Genomic DNA, 12,541 nt, shown 5'->3' with positions numbered 1-12,541 from the left:
TTTACTCTGAAAGGGTGAACAACAGCAGGCTGATACTGCCCCCACCCACACACACAGCGGTTAACACATACAGAGCTATTAGTCATCTCAGAAACCCCCAGCTCAAAGCTCTCACATGCACAGCACCAAATGTGATGTGAAACTTTTATCTGACACGCTGCCGCCGCTCTGCTGTTCCTACTGTACCGATCGTGCACCGTCACTCACTCTGCGGCAACACTTGTTCTGTGAAGTGTAATGTCAGGATGGCAAGACTGAGCGTGGCCATATTTATCACTGATATCTGTGGCTTCAGGTGCCATATCCTGTTCCTGTGTGTGTGTGTGTGTGTGTGTGTGTGTTGGGGGGGGGGGGGGTTGCAAGGGTTGACAAAAAGCTCAAGCTGACACTTCAGTTTGATGTGTGTGTGGGCACTGATTGCAAATTTCACATCCATGCAGCCTGTGGAGGGAGGAAAAAAAGTTTGAGATTCTTTCATTTGGAGATCAAAACCACAGTTTCTCATCAGGTTCCCTCATCTATTAATACTACAAACCAACACACCGTCTGACCTGTGAGCGGTAGCTGTGGTCGAGCTCTGTGTGTGTGTGTGTGTGTGTGTGTGTGTGTGCGTGCCCCTTCTGTGTGAGAGTGCGAGCTACTCCGTGGCTGCAGCCCAAGAGTATCCTGTCAACAGGAACTCCTGCATTTGATATGCAACTCGGCCTCTGGCCACAGAAGGAAACTGATTTGTTTGTAGTGTGTGTTCAGTGGGGTTTTTTTTATCTGTCCTCTCACACACACAGATGTGATCAGAGGAATCCCAAAAAAAAAAAAAAATTGATCTGCAACCAAAACTATGGAAAAAAGAGGAGCTTTTGCACTTACATGTCCTGAAATTATGTGGAAAAATACATTTAGAAAGCAAAATTTCCTGTTTTTTTTTTTTTTGCATGTGTCTTCTTTTAAGAAAATAAAAGCCTTTTCTCTGTAGAGATGGGAGTGTTCTGTTTTGATTTGCATGCCGAGACTGTGCCAAACAACCCTGGTGGAGTTCACTGGAATTCGCCACTTAACCAGTGTAGTTAGACATGCGGTGTCGTTAAGGATGCAGAACAGGTTAGATAAGTCTGCCAGGTGAGCTTTTTCCGCATTGACCAGAAAAGGGTGAAGTTGCAGAGCGTCTCTTAGTCATCACAGCAAGCCCTGATGTTGAACAAGAGATTTGTTTTTTTTCTGCGAATCAAATCTTTGGTCCCTGGTGAGTTTGGAAAAATAACTGAGAAAATGACAGAAAGAACCACGTCCATGGACTTTATGTGTCAGTGGAGAAGTGTTGTTTTGTTGTGGGGCCAGTTTGAGTAGTTAGTAGTGTTGAAATGCTGCCTTCTCTCTCTCCCTCTCTCTCTCTCTCTCTCTCTTTTTCTCTCTCTCTCTCTTTCTCTCTGTCTCTCTCTTCCTTTTCACGGGGCTCAACTTGCAATCAAGGAGGAGCCGAGAGTCCTCCGGGGCTTCTCCTGGAACCTGCTCCTCAAATATAAAGCGCTCCCCCCCATCCACCAGGAAAGACTGAATCATAACTCACACGGAGGAGCGCGCCGCTGCCTGAGCACATCTGTGGCTTGTTCCCCTCAAACCTCTGCTGACATCTGACTGCTGCAGCTCTGCTCATCCAGTCAGTGTGTGTGGATTCCTGTAGGGTTTTTTTCCCCTATTATTATTATTATTATTGTTATTATTCTCTTTCATCCAGCCTTCAGTTTACTTTCCTCTGAGAACTTTTGTCAGAGACGAGAAAAAAAAAAAAAGCGCCCGTGAAGTTTTTTTTTTTTTTTTTGGAGAAGGTGAGAGCGCGCAGATGGCAGCCCTCATCAGCGCGTACTCGTCGTGGCCGGAGTCCTTCGAGTGTCCTCCAGGAGACGGGGACGTGGCCGACGGACACGGCCCGCACAGGACGGCCGTGGACAAGGCGCCGGAGCCGCGGATCCGACGGCCCATGAACGCGTTCATGGTGTGGGCCAAAGATGAGCGCAAACGGCTGGCGGTCCAGAACCCGGACCTGCACAACGCCGAGCTCAGCAAGATGTTGGGTAAGATCAACTTTTAACATTATTATTATTATTATTATTATTATTATTATTATTATTATTATTATTATTATTATTATTAAGCAGTTCACACCCTTGCGTTTCCCACCAGGCCTCGGCTGTTTTACAAAAGTTTGCAGGTTATTTCAAACGCCTAAAAGGACGAAGTAATTAAAATCCATGTCAAGAAAACTTTTTTAATGATAAAAAATACGTTTTAAAAAATAGGACAAAACGACGTCTGTCAGCTCAGGTCGTTAAACGAGCTCGATCAATTACGTAACTTCACTGAAGCGCGTCGGCGAAAATCGGCTGAATTTAAAAGTTTCCCGTCGCCAGTAATCGTAGAATTCGTTCAGACTGTGGACAAATAAAGGGGAGAAATGTTTCAGTCTGCGTTGGATTTGGATTAGTGTTAAATTAAGCTCCAAATCTGGCACTCACGCGGGAATCATTTTAAAGCCAATTTGGGAACAGCAGTACATGTCAAATGTGCTTCATAAATAAAGGTAACACTGGCACTTGTGTTTCATTTGAATTAGGGCGTTTATTACTGGAAGATAAGTCCATTAAATATAATTAAGACCCAGAGAGGAAGCTGAACACTGAGGCTGAGGGGAAAGTTTTAATAGAGATGTTCTTTTTTTAAAAAAAAATGTTGTACCATTTTTATAAAGTAAAGAAAGACTAACCTTATTTTATTTTTTAATATGTGAGGCTGTGTCTGTTTATATGCTATTTAACTTTTGTTTAATTTTGAACAACACACAATCATCACACTATTGTTCATATGAATTAATATCTTGTTTATCCAAAAAAAAAAGCTACACAATCCTACATCTTTAAAAAATGATTTAGAACATTAATTGATATTTTACAAGTTGTTGAAATTGTTTCAGTGTAAGTCACTATTATTGTGTATGTATAATACATTTTAAACATTGAATTAGAGACTAATATGTTGATCCAACTTGAGGATATTTTTATCTCAAATTAAACAAATCTTCCTGTGTCGTCTCCCTGCAGGTAAGTCCTGGAAGGCCCTGACTCCTCCTCAGAAGAGGCCCTTCGTGGAGGAAGCGGAGAGGCTCCGGGTGCAGCACATGCAGGACTACCCCAACTACAAGTATCGGCCTCGCCGGAAGAAGCAGCTGAAGCGCATCTGCAAGCGCGTGGACCCCGGCTTCCTCCTGAGCGGCCTGGCCCCTGACCAGAACGCCCTGCCCGACCAGCGTGCCCTCTGTCACCCCCTCGACAAAGACGAGGGCGGCCCCAACGGTGTCGGCGGCAGGTTTTCCAGCCCCAGTCCTGCACTGCCCAGCGTCAGAACCTTCAGGGACCCGGCCGGTTCCAACAGCAGCTTTGACACCTACCCCTACGGCCTGCCCACCCCCCCTGAGATGTCCCCCTTAGACGCCATGGATCACGAGCATGTGCCTCCCTCTTATTATTCAACATCTGGTAGCTCCTCCGTCTCCTGCTCCTCCTCGGCTTCCTGTCCCGACGAGCACCACCAGAACCAGACACACATGGGCAGCCCGCCTCCTTACCACAGTGACTACGCTCAGACCCAAATCCACTGTGGGAGCGCACACATAGGTCACATCCCTCACATGTCCCAAAGTGGTCCTGGTGGGCTGATCCCCGGCCCTCAGCTGTCTTACTACAGTACCTCATCTTTCCCCCAGATGCACCACGGGCTCCATCAGGGCCACCTGGGTCAGCTGTCCCCCCCACCAGAGACGCAGGGTCACCTGGAGACACTAGACCAGCTAAGCCAAGCTGAGCTCCTGGGCGAGGTGGACCGCAACGAGTTCGACCAGTACCTGAACTCCACTGGGGGCGGCTTCCATCCCGAGCAGGGCGGCAGCATGACTGTTACTGGACACATCCAGGTGGCGTCTGCCGCCACCGCCTCCGCCACCACGTGTCCCAGCAGCACCACAGAAACCAGCCTCATTTCGGTGCTCGCGGATGCAACGGCGGCCTACTACAACAACTACGGCATCTCATAAGCACCCACTACACCTGTGACTGATCAGAGACACTTCAGGGTTTATTGTGGGTGAAGAATACTGGGACGATGTTGCGTTCGGGTGCTAGCGGCGAAAGCGTTCTTTGCTCTCGTTTGTAATTTTTCAGATCTCGTATTAGCATCTATGAGCAACTTCCTCCCGCCACCGAGTGAAACCTGAACTGATTACTGAGCAATATGATTGTCCGGAGCCGAGGAAAGAACAAAGAATCGAATCGGAGGAGTCTGAAGAAAGGGGAGATGGACAACTCAGGGATGCAGACACAAAACACTATAGTATGCCACCTCCAGTTGTCAGAGAACAATCGTAAAAGACTTTGTCGTCCACTTGTAAATGTCACCAGTAACTGTCGCCGGCGCGGCGTGTACAGATGCTCTTTAGAAGCTAATTTAAGTCCTTTGATGTTTTCGCATAAATGCTAACTGTAACGCTACTATCAACGCTTTCCCCATTCGAATGTTTGTATCATACATGTTCTGGCTCTCATTAGTTTGGGAGTCTTACCTCAGTAGTTGTAATTGAATGAGGTTTCCGTTGGACATTTCTTATGCAATCTAACAAAACGGTGTATCATGAAGAAAAAAGGCGTTTATACTTCCTCTCAAGTACTTAATAATATATAATCATAACCTCTACGATGGAAAATAATAATGGTAACTATAACTGTATGCTGATTTAGGTTTGTGAAAGACAATAATTTAAAAATAAAGTTCATTTTTTATATAAAAAATGCAGAGGGATTACTTTTTATCATTTCATTCTTACACCTAAATAAGAGATACTGGGAATAACTGATACGCTTAAAGGCATCACGCAGGAGCAGGTGAGACACAAATATCACGTCCATACACAGCACCAAATTAATACAATAATATTCACGAATGAAAATCAATATTGGAGTTATTTTACACTCTAAGATTTCACACACAAATTGGATGACAGTGGTGTGTGTTACTTGTCCATTCTTCTACTTCGGGCTCAGTCTAGTTGCTGCACTGGCGTATACTGGCCCATTCTGACACCCACTCCCCATGCTTGCTGCTTTTTTTTCCACCCTCCCATCACACCAGCCTTCTCCATCCGTCTCCTCTTGCTTTCATTTCATCCCGGTTCAGAGGATTAGTGTAAAACAGGCACAGCCGTCGCCGCCCGCCTCCATCTCCACCGTCCCTTTGTTTTCCCGGAGTCTTATTCTGGGTGCCATTCTTAGGCACTCCGGACCCCCACCCCCCCCCCCCCCCCACCCACCCCCCCCCGGTCTATCTTGCTGATGCAGACCTTTCGTAATCTGTGCAAAAATAAATAAAAAAATAAATCCCAGGGCCTCGTTGACTGTTTTACACCCTCCTCATTTTTCTCTCTCTCTCTCTCTTTCTCCCCCTCCTCTTCCCCTCTCACCCGCTCTGTTCTCTTGAATTTTTCTTTTTCGATAAAAGGAATTCAGGGGGCTTTTGACAAATCCTGGAGTCTGGCTGGTCTTCCTGCATTTTTTGGGAACGGTTGAGTCGTGCTTCTTGTAAAGAGGATGTGGCGGAGGAGCGGTGTTTCCTGACTGATAAGGGAAAAGCCTCTCTCCGTCAGGATGTTTGGGCCTGGCTGGGCCCTGCATTAAAGAGCCAGAGAGAGGGAAGGGAACCCGCTGTTCAGCGAGCAGGAGGAAACACTGCCGCGCTGATTAGCATCTTACTTACCCGTCTTTACTCGCCCGCCATTTTTCAAGAGAGGCTTTGTCAACCTGGCCGTGTCGTACCTTGACCACAGACGCACCACAAACATGCACACGGTCTGTTTTTTTCCTTCTGAAGCCACAAAACAATAACATGAGCACCATATATAACACCTCTGTCCAAATATTCAACCACAATCCTTTGCTTCTGACACACCTCACTGCGAATGTGATTAAACTGACCTGAACGACGACATTCATCAAGTACCGGTGTCTGCAGCTGGCGGACGTTGTGCTCATTTCTTCGGGGTTAGATCATTACCCTCTGTGCCTGCAGGCGTCCAGAACTCTGCAGAGGGTCCATCTGACTGCGACCGTATTTTTTGGGAGGGTGGTGCCCCAGGCATGCGGGGTGAGAACACAGTCTTTGGGGCCGCGTCAACCCCCGAGTCCTCAGGGTCAGGTCAGGGTGCCGCTGTAGACTCCCTGGGTAAAAACGCCCTGTAATGTGTCAACAATCACCTCAGGGTAGGACACTGGAGCACGGACAAGGACAAAGACTAAAGCGTCAACAAAGCATCATCGTGTTTGACTCACACCTGAGCGCTGCAGACGAATCGTATCATTTCCATTTTACTAATATTTCATATCCGGATGTCTCAGAAAACCATTGTGGCCACTTGGGCTGCAGCTGCCAATTATTTTCATTATCAACTCTTCAAGAGCAAAGAAAAACAGCTTCTTTTTGCTCATCATTAATCCAACATTTGTTTGATGGATTATTTTGAAAAACCACAACGAAAAGTCCCGGCGACGCATTGTAGTGTCGGAAAAGAAATGAAAACTCAGAAGTTCACATTTACAATATTAATAAGGTAATAATACAAACTTCAAAATATGTTATTATCGTGTTAACATTAGTATTCATTTCATAACTAAATAAACAAGCTGTTTTAAAGCTACAAAACAAAGTATGAAATTGTGCCGTCTTTTGGGGACAATTTGTTTACTCAATTCACTAAGTCATGAAAATCAGTCATGACAGATTCTCTTCTCTCCTTCTCTGCCTTTTCTCCTCTAAATCTCCCTCTCCAAGCTACACGCGCACCATTCCGATGATCTACAAAATTCAAAATCAATAAAACTGGAGATGGATGGTTTTCAGTGGACAGCAAACACGGCCAAGATCATCTATATTAATAATTTCAAGTACATGGAACATATTTACACATTTGCTTATCATTAATTTGTAATTCAAATGTGATCAACAACCAATCAACATTTGACTTCTTAACCGTTTCCAGTGAAAAAACTACTAATCACTGACCGGTTCACCAAACTCTCTTCTGTAAAACTCCCACAGGAGCTCTACAGGGGGGATTTAAAGAGAACCGTGGTCCTGTGACTTCAACATTTACGGGAAGTGAGGGCAAAACGCTCAACTTGTCAGCCTCAATCTTTTCCTCCCTAGAAGTTGACTCATTGTCATGGTAACCTTTAGTCAGAGCCTTCTGCTGAAAAACCTGCGACAGTCATCGCTGCTGTTTCAGCTGCAATAAATCAGCGAGAGAGGAAACAAACAGTGGCGTGACGTTGTTGTCAGCGTTACGCTTTATGCACGCATGCACTTGGAGGAATTGTCCGTAGCGGAGGGCATCACCTCCTTAATTTGACTAATTGAATCTTTCACACATCTGCAGGATCACAAGGATTTACAATATTTAGCGAATACAAGGATAAAGGCTGAACAAACAAGAGAGCCTCCTCTTGTTATTTCTCTCTGATTGCTGACTGGCTCAGTTCCAGTCTCAGGTCAAGCCCGCGGAATGAGTCTGTCAGGTAGTCTGTTATGTTTCCTATTTCCCCCACTGCCGTCATGTCACTTCCCTGAGCAAACAAACAACTCGGCGGTTCGAACTCAACAGCGACTGTCAAGGTAACAGCGTACGACTCTGTGTGTGTGTGGATGGGGTGCGGAGATCTCACAGCTGTGTAAAGTATTATCCATCTGCCGGGACCGAGGTGAGCAGTGATCACTTTAAATATCGCGTCCTCCGGGGGCTCGGAGGAGGCTGACTGTCTGGTTGGTCCAGCGTCCATTGTTGAGCCGGAGAGGGGAGCGTCCAATCGCGTCACACGTGGAGGTCGACCGTTCCGGCTATATGAAGGTCTGTGCGTATCAACTGTAGGTCAGGAGGAAGTGGTTGATTTGAACTACGTGACTAAGGCGTATCATTGTTTGAGAGTGAGATGCCCTTTAAACCTATTTACTATAGATACTGTACGTCATGGTGTGTTCAAGGGTCAGCTTTAGCGTCGTAGATGGCAGATCGCTTCATTACCATTCATACGCAACCGAATGAAGTGAAGTTTTTGTTCCAAGTGATTTTCAGGGGAATAATCATATCTTCACTGTTGAGCCCTGCAAAAAGAAAACAACAAAACCAATTACAACGTCCTCAACACAGTAAACGCAGTGAACTTTGCACCAAATTAAACGACTCCGAGCGACGGATGAAGACACACTTACATCAGCGAACGCTAAATGTTGTCGGAGTGCATTTCCAGTTGGAGTGTGTTACAGCAGCATAATAACCTGTTTACAATTTGTACTTGGCCCTAAATCTGGCCAAAGGAGGGAAAAGAAGGAAGAAAAACACACATACACACACACACTCACACACACACATCTCACAGCAAGGGATTATGGGTGCAGCTATTCTTCATCTCATTGTGGCTCAACAACAGGCAGAGTGTGGGGTGGCAGGCAGGCGTGTACGTTGCCGGACGAAGAATGGACCAGACTCGTCGAGGGACAGGTGCCATGTGGCAGAGGATGTGCGGGGACACAGATGGGGACCCCTGGAAAACTTGGGGGACCGCACGAGCGGCCAAGGGCCTCCCACCCGTACCTGTGCTGTGAATGCTGCAGCTGAACGGGATCCGGCACCTGTTCTAAGCAGATACAGGCGACCGGCAAAAGCACAGAGGGAGGCCAGCACATGGCTGCCAACCCAGGGAAGGAGAAGGCTAGATTTCCATTTACCCATAAGCGCGGCCTGATTACCAAATCGGCACAGGCTTTGCTGCAGAATGTACGGGGGAAAAAAAAGGATTGAGAAATGTGCCCGCTCCCACAACTATGCATTTCAGTAAACTCCTCGCTTTAATAAGAGCTTTTCTTTCTCACTGTGCATTGAAATGTTTCACTCAAAGCAGAAGCAGCTGGAGAAGTCAAAAAACAAATGGCACAGATTTATTATTTTTCAAACAAGTGATGCAAAATTGCAGCGCATGTCCTATTTTTACAGCCTGGCCTGCATTGGTATCCCGCTCTCTCTCTCCTTCTTCTCTCTCTAATAGCACTGCTTGCACTAGTCTACGAATGCTGCAGTGCTATCGGGCTTGTTTTTGACTGCTGCAGATTCTCCCCTGGGTGGTGTAACTCTTCACCTCAATGTGGAGGAGGATGTTCCTATTGTGCTTCCTAATTGCAATGTGGTTGTTCCATTTAAGAGATAGAACATCCTTATCTGTTTACGTGTGTGATGCACTGTGGGAATAACTGGAAGGGGTATTTTGAGTCGTGTTTTCATTGAGATAATTGGAATATTTCATGCAATGTTTTCATTTTCTGAAAGCTTTTCAAGGCCGGGACATGGCTAATTCCCGCAAAGTTTGGAGCCATTAAAATTGGTCATCTTTTGCGATGCTGCTGTCTCTTTGTTTTCTTCTTCTAAAAAAAAAAGAAAAACTAATGCCATCAAGCGAATTTGGACACCTTTGATCTACGGTCACTCCCCATCTTTTCCAGTTTAGCGGGCCCACATGCTGCCATCGTGCCTCTGGCCCCCTCGCCCTGCACCAACACAGTTTAGTCAGCACGCATCCTGAAAAGCAGACGCACTAATGATTCAGATGAGTGATGTTATAAGTTCAGCGGTGTGAGAGAGCCCCTTTTAACAGCTACTGTGGAGGATAGACAAAGCAAAGCAGCAGGCTGCGCGATGACAGCTCCTGAGCCACGCTGAGAGAAATTCCGAAAACTTTTATTGTCTAATATTTTAATTATGTATCAAAAGCCTCTGAGTATTGTTTTATAATTGATGAAAATAAATAAATGTCTTTTATTGATGGTAAGCCACAGTGAATGTAGTGATGAATGCAATCTCAAAAGAAAGTGAAATGTTATTTTGTCTAAATTTTAATCTCTTAATACAACCAATAAGTAATAATTTCTTCCTCTTAAATACTGACTGTTGTTTCTGCTGCACACCCCTGTGTGTACTTTGTGATGAGCCTGTCATAACTGCATATATTTAATACTTTCAGCTAGTAATCAACTTACTTGCTTTTTAGTGTTAAATAAACGTGAGAAAGAGAATTCTGGACGGTACAAGTTTGATAGTGTATCCAACAAATAAATACAAACAAAAAAAAAACAACAAAACATGACAGAATACCATTTCCAGGGCTGAACCAACAAAAGAAGACATTCTGATTTTTCGACACTTAGTAAATTCCAAATCCAATTGTCAGAATGTATTTAGTTGTACTCTTGAACAGAAGTCTTTAGCACCCACATGAGATGACGATGGTGCTCACCCAGACCTTAGACTCTCTATGAGAGCAAGGAAAAAAATCACGTTTGGAAGGAACCTTGGGAGGGTCGTCTCACAGAGGGATCCCCCTCCAGGACCATCAGCTGGTGAGTACCAAGAGTGGGCTGGTGGTGATCAGTGAAGGTGCCAGGGATACACTGAGACTGTAAACTATTATACAGACGACGAGGCAGAATAATGCTGCGATATGAAAATGCAGTGTAAAAGGGCTTCTGACTGTGATAGATGTTTCTACTGTCTGGATTTTTTGGCAGGACTTCTCTCCATCATTCCTAAGACTCATCGCTGCTCTCCTCACTTTCGTAGCAGCTGTCTGTGTCGCTATCTGCAATCTCGTTCCACCACCTGATTTTTTTTTTTCCCCCGCTTCATATTCATCGTCCTATTCTCGTGGACGGCGTCTGGATCCACCAAGGAGAAGGGTCATTCATCGATGTATACAACTCAAGCTGAAAATATAAATTAACTCTCGCCCAGGGGCCTGAAAACAGTCAAGCTGTGATGACTGATCAGTGATGCAAGTTCCTACACGCACGGAACAACAAGCCTCATTTACCAGCGCTTATGCAGAGATAAAGTACGTCAGCCATGACACAGAGCATTTCCGTCGCCTTGATGTACGCTGTTTACACTCAGAATTTCTGGGTAAGCTCCTGACTGACCTTGGCACCGGGCCACTCTGGCATCATTTCCACGCTCACTCCCATTCCTCCGCCCTTACGTTGCGGGTGTAATATTCGGGATGTTGTTGATGTCTGAGCTTGAAGGAATCCCTTCCTGCTGGATGCTCAGCCCCGTTTCCTTAAAGACTCAACATCAAAAATGAGACACATGGAAATGACTCACACAGTTGTCCCCAGAGTTCAGACACTTCAGCTAAAGTACCATGTTGACAGGTTCAAAACAGGATATGAGCTGGATAGGTCTATGTTTATTGCAGATGGCGGAATACTTAAGAGCAGTGATAGCTGAAAGCTCTGATAAGCAACTCAGGCAGCTGCAGTCACGTATCCACCGTGTCGTGTAAAGTGGGCACTCAAAGACTGAACTCACGCACCACTAGCAGAAACTAAAAGTCTCAACTCAAGACCAATAAGATATTTCTGTCACTTCAACCCTCCACTATAAAAAGAGGCCGAACATAAGTGGAGGCTTGAAGTTTTACCAAGTCATTTTCTAGAATTACAACTCTGTTAAGCACACACTGTGCTCAGACTTGACCCTCGAGTTTGGTAAATTCCGCTTCTGCAAAATATTCCACAGTTAGCACTTTCACAGGGCAGTTTTCCCAAGGTGTTTTAAAAACTAAGAATCTCTAAAAACTCATTAATTACAAAAGCCCATGACCTTATGAGGCTTACTTAAGCCATTTATAAACTGACCGGTTTCTGCTTAGGTGTGGGATTCTACAAGTGAGAGTGCCTCTAAAACAGATAAATTAAACATTAATATGATATGTAGGCTGCGCTGCCATGCAGCCACCATCGACAGCATGCGTTAAACTGTGGGGAATCAATCATGACTCTATTTTTTTTTTTTTTGATCAGTTATTCTCTAGGTACATAGATAACCATATAATAATTACAAATCGTATAAACTATCACTGTCTTCTCTCACGACATCTCTGATTTAATCCCCCCATTTCTTTTATCCCTCTCCCATTCTGTCAAAATAAAAGTGTCAGGGTTAGGGTTTGGATTGTCGTTTTGCAAGTTAATGTAGTGGGTTGGAAACGCCACATTTTTTGATGTAAACAGACACCAAAGAAAATAAATTTAGACCATTAATTTATATTTTCATGCGTTTTACAATCAAAATACAAAGTTTTTCATAAGCCTTAACCAAGTTTCTCCGGTAACGCCTGAGGGTTTGACTAATACCTGGAACAATCATTACCCTCCCATAAGGTTCTTATGCAACGGAAACGTTGTTCACTCCTCCAGTAAATAGGACGAACCATAGATACGACTTGGCAACGGGAGATATTCTAGTATGCTAGCTATGCTAGCAAGATTCAAAGTCAATAACACTGCGTACGGTTGATAAACAGTAAATATAATTTGACAATATGTTTAACAACAAGACCAGCTAGCTAACCAGTCATGTCATTGTCCCCACATCAATATCAACATTTTCACGAACAAATGATGG

At 44.9% G+C, this 12,541-nt stretch overlaps 1 protein-coding gene across 1 annotated transcript; it reads left to right on the top strand.

Annotated features, from left to right (window-relative positions):
* The first annotated feature begins 1,531 nt into the window (after positions 1-1,531).
* On the top strand, positions 1,532-5,271 carry sox7 (SRY-box transcription factor 7). The gene is made up of 2 exons (XM_037087542.1): positions 1,532-2,069; positions 3,093-5,271. Exons 1-2 carry the CDS (start codon positions 1,838-1,840, stop codon positions 4,079-4,081), a joined length of 1,221 nt encoding a protein of 406 aa, XP_036943437.1. The 5' UTR covers positions 1,532-1,837; the 3' UTR covers positions 4,082-5,271.
* The last annotated feature ends 7,270 nt before the right edge of the window (positions 5,272-12,541 follow it).

Source organism: Acanthopagrus latus, chromosome 22 (assembly GCF_904848185.1).
Source record: "Acanthopagrus latus isolate v.2019 chromosome 22, fAcaLat1.1, whole genome shotgun sequence".
In the NCBI taxonomy this organism is placed as follows: Eukaryota; Metazoa; Chordata; class Actinopteri; order Spariformes; family Sparidae; genus Acanthopagrus; species Acanthopagrus latus.
The sequence above is the reverse complement of the archived record's forward strand: the minus strand, read 5'-3'. Positions and strand labels throughout refer to the sequence as shown.

Bases quoted from the DNA above. Each gene is read 5' to 3' on its own strand.
- sox7 (XM_037087542.1), top strand. From the start codon at position 1,838: ATGGCAGCCCTCATCAGCGCGTACTCGTCGTGGCCGGAGTCCTTCGAG. The intron at 2,070-3,092 runs GTAAGATCAACT...GTCTCCCTGCAG, and splicing joins CGAGCTCAGCAAGATGTTGG to GTAAGTCCTGGAAGGCCCTG.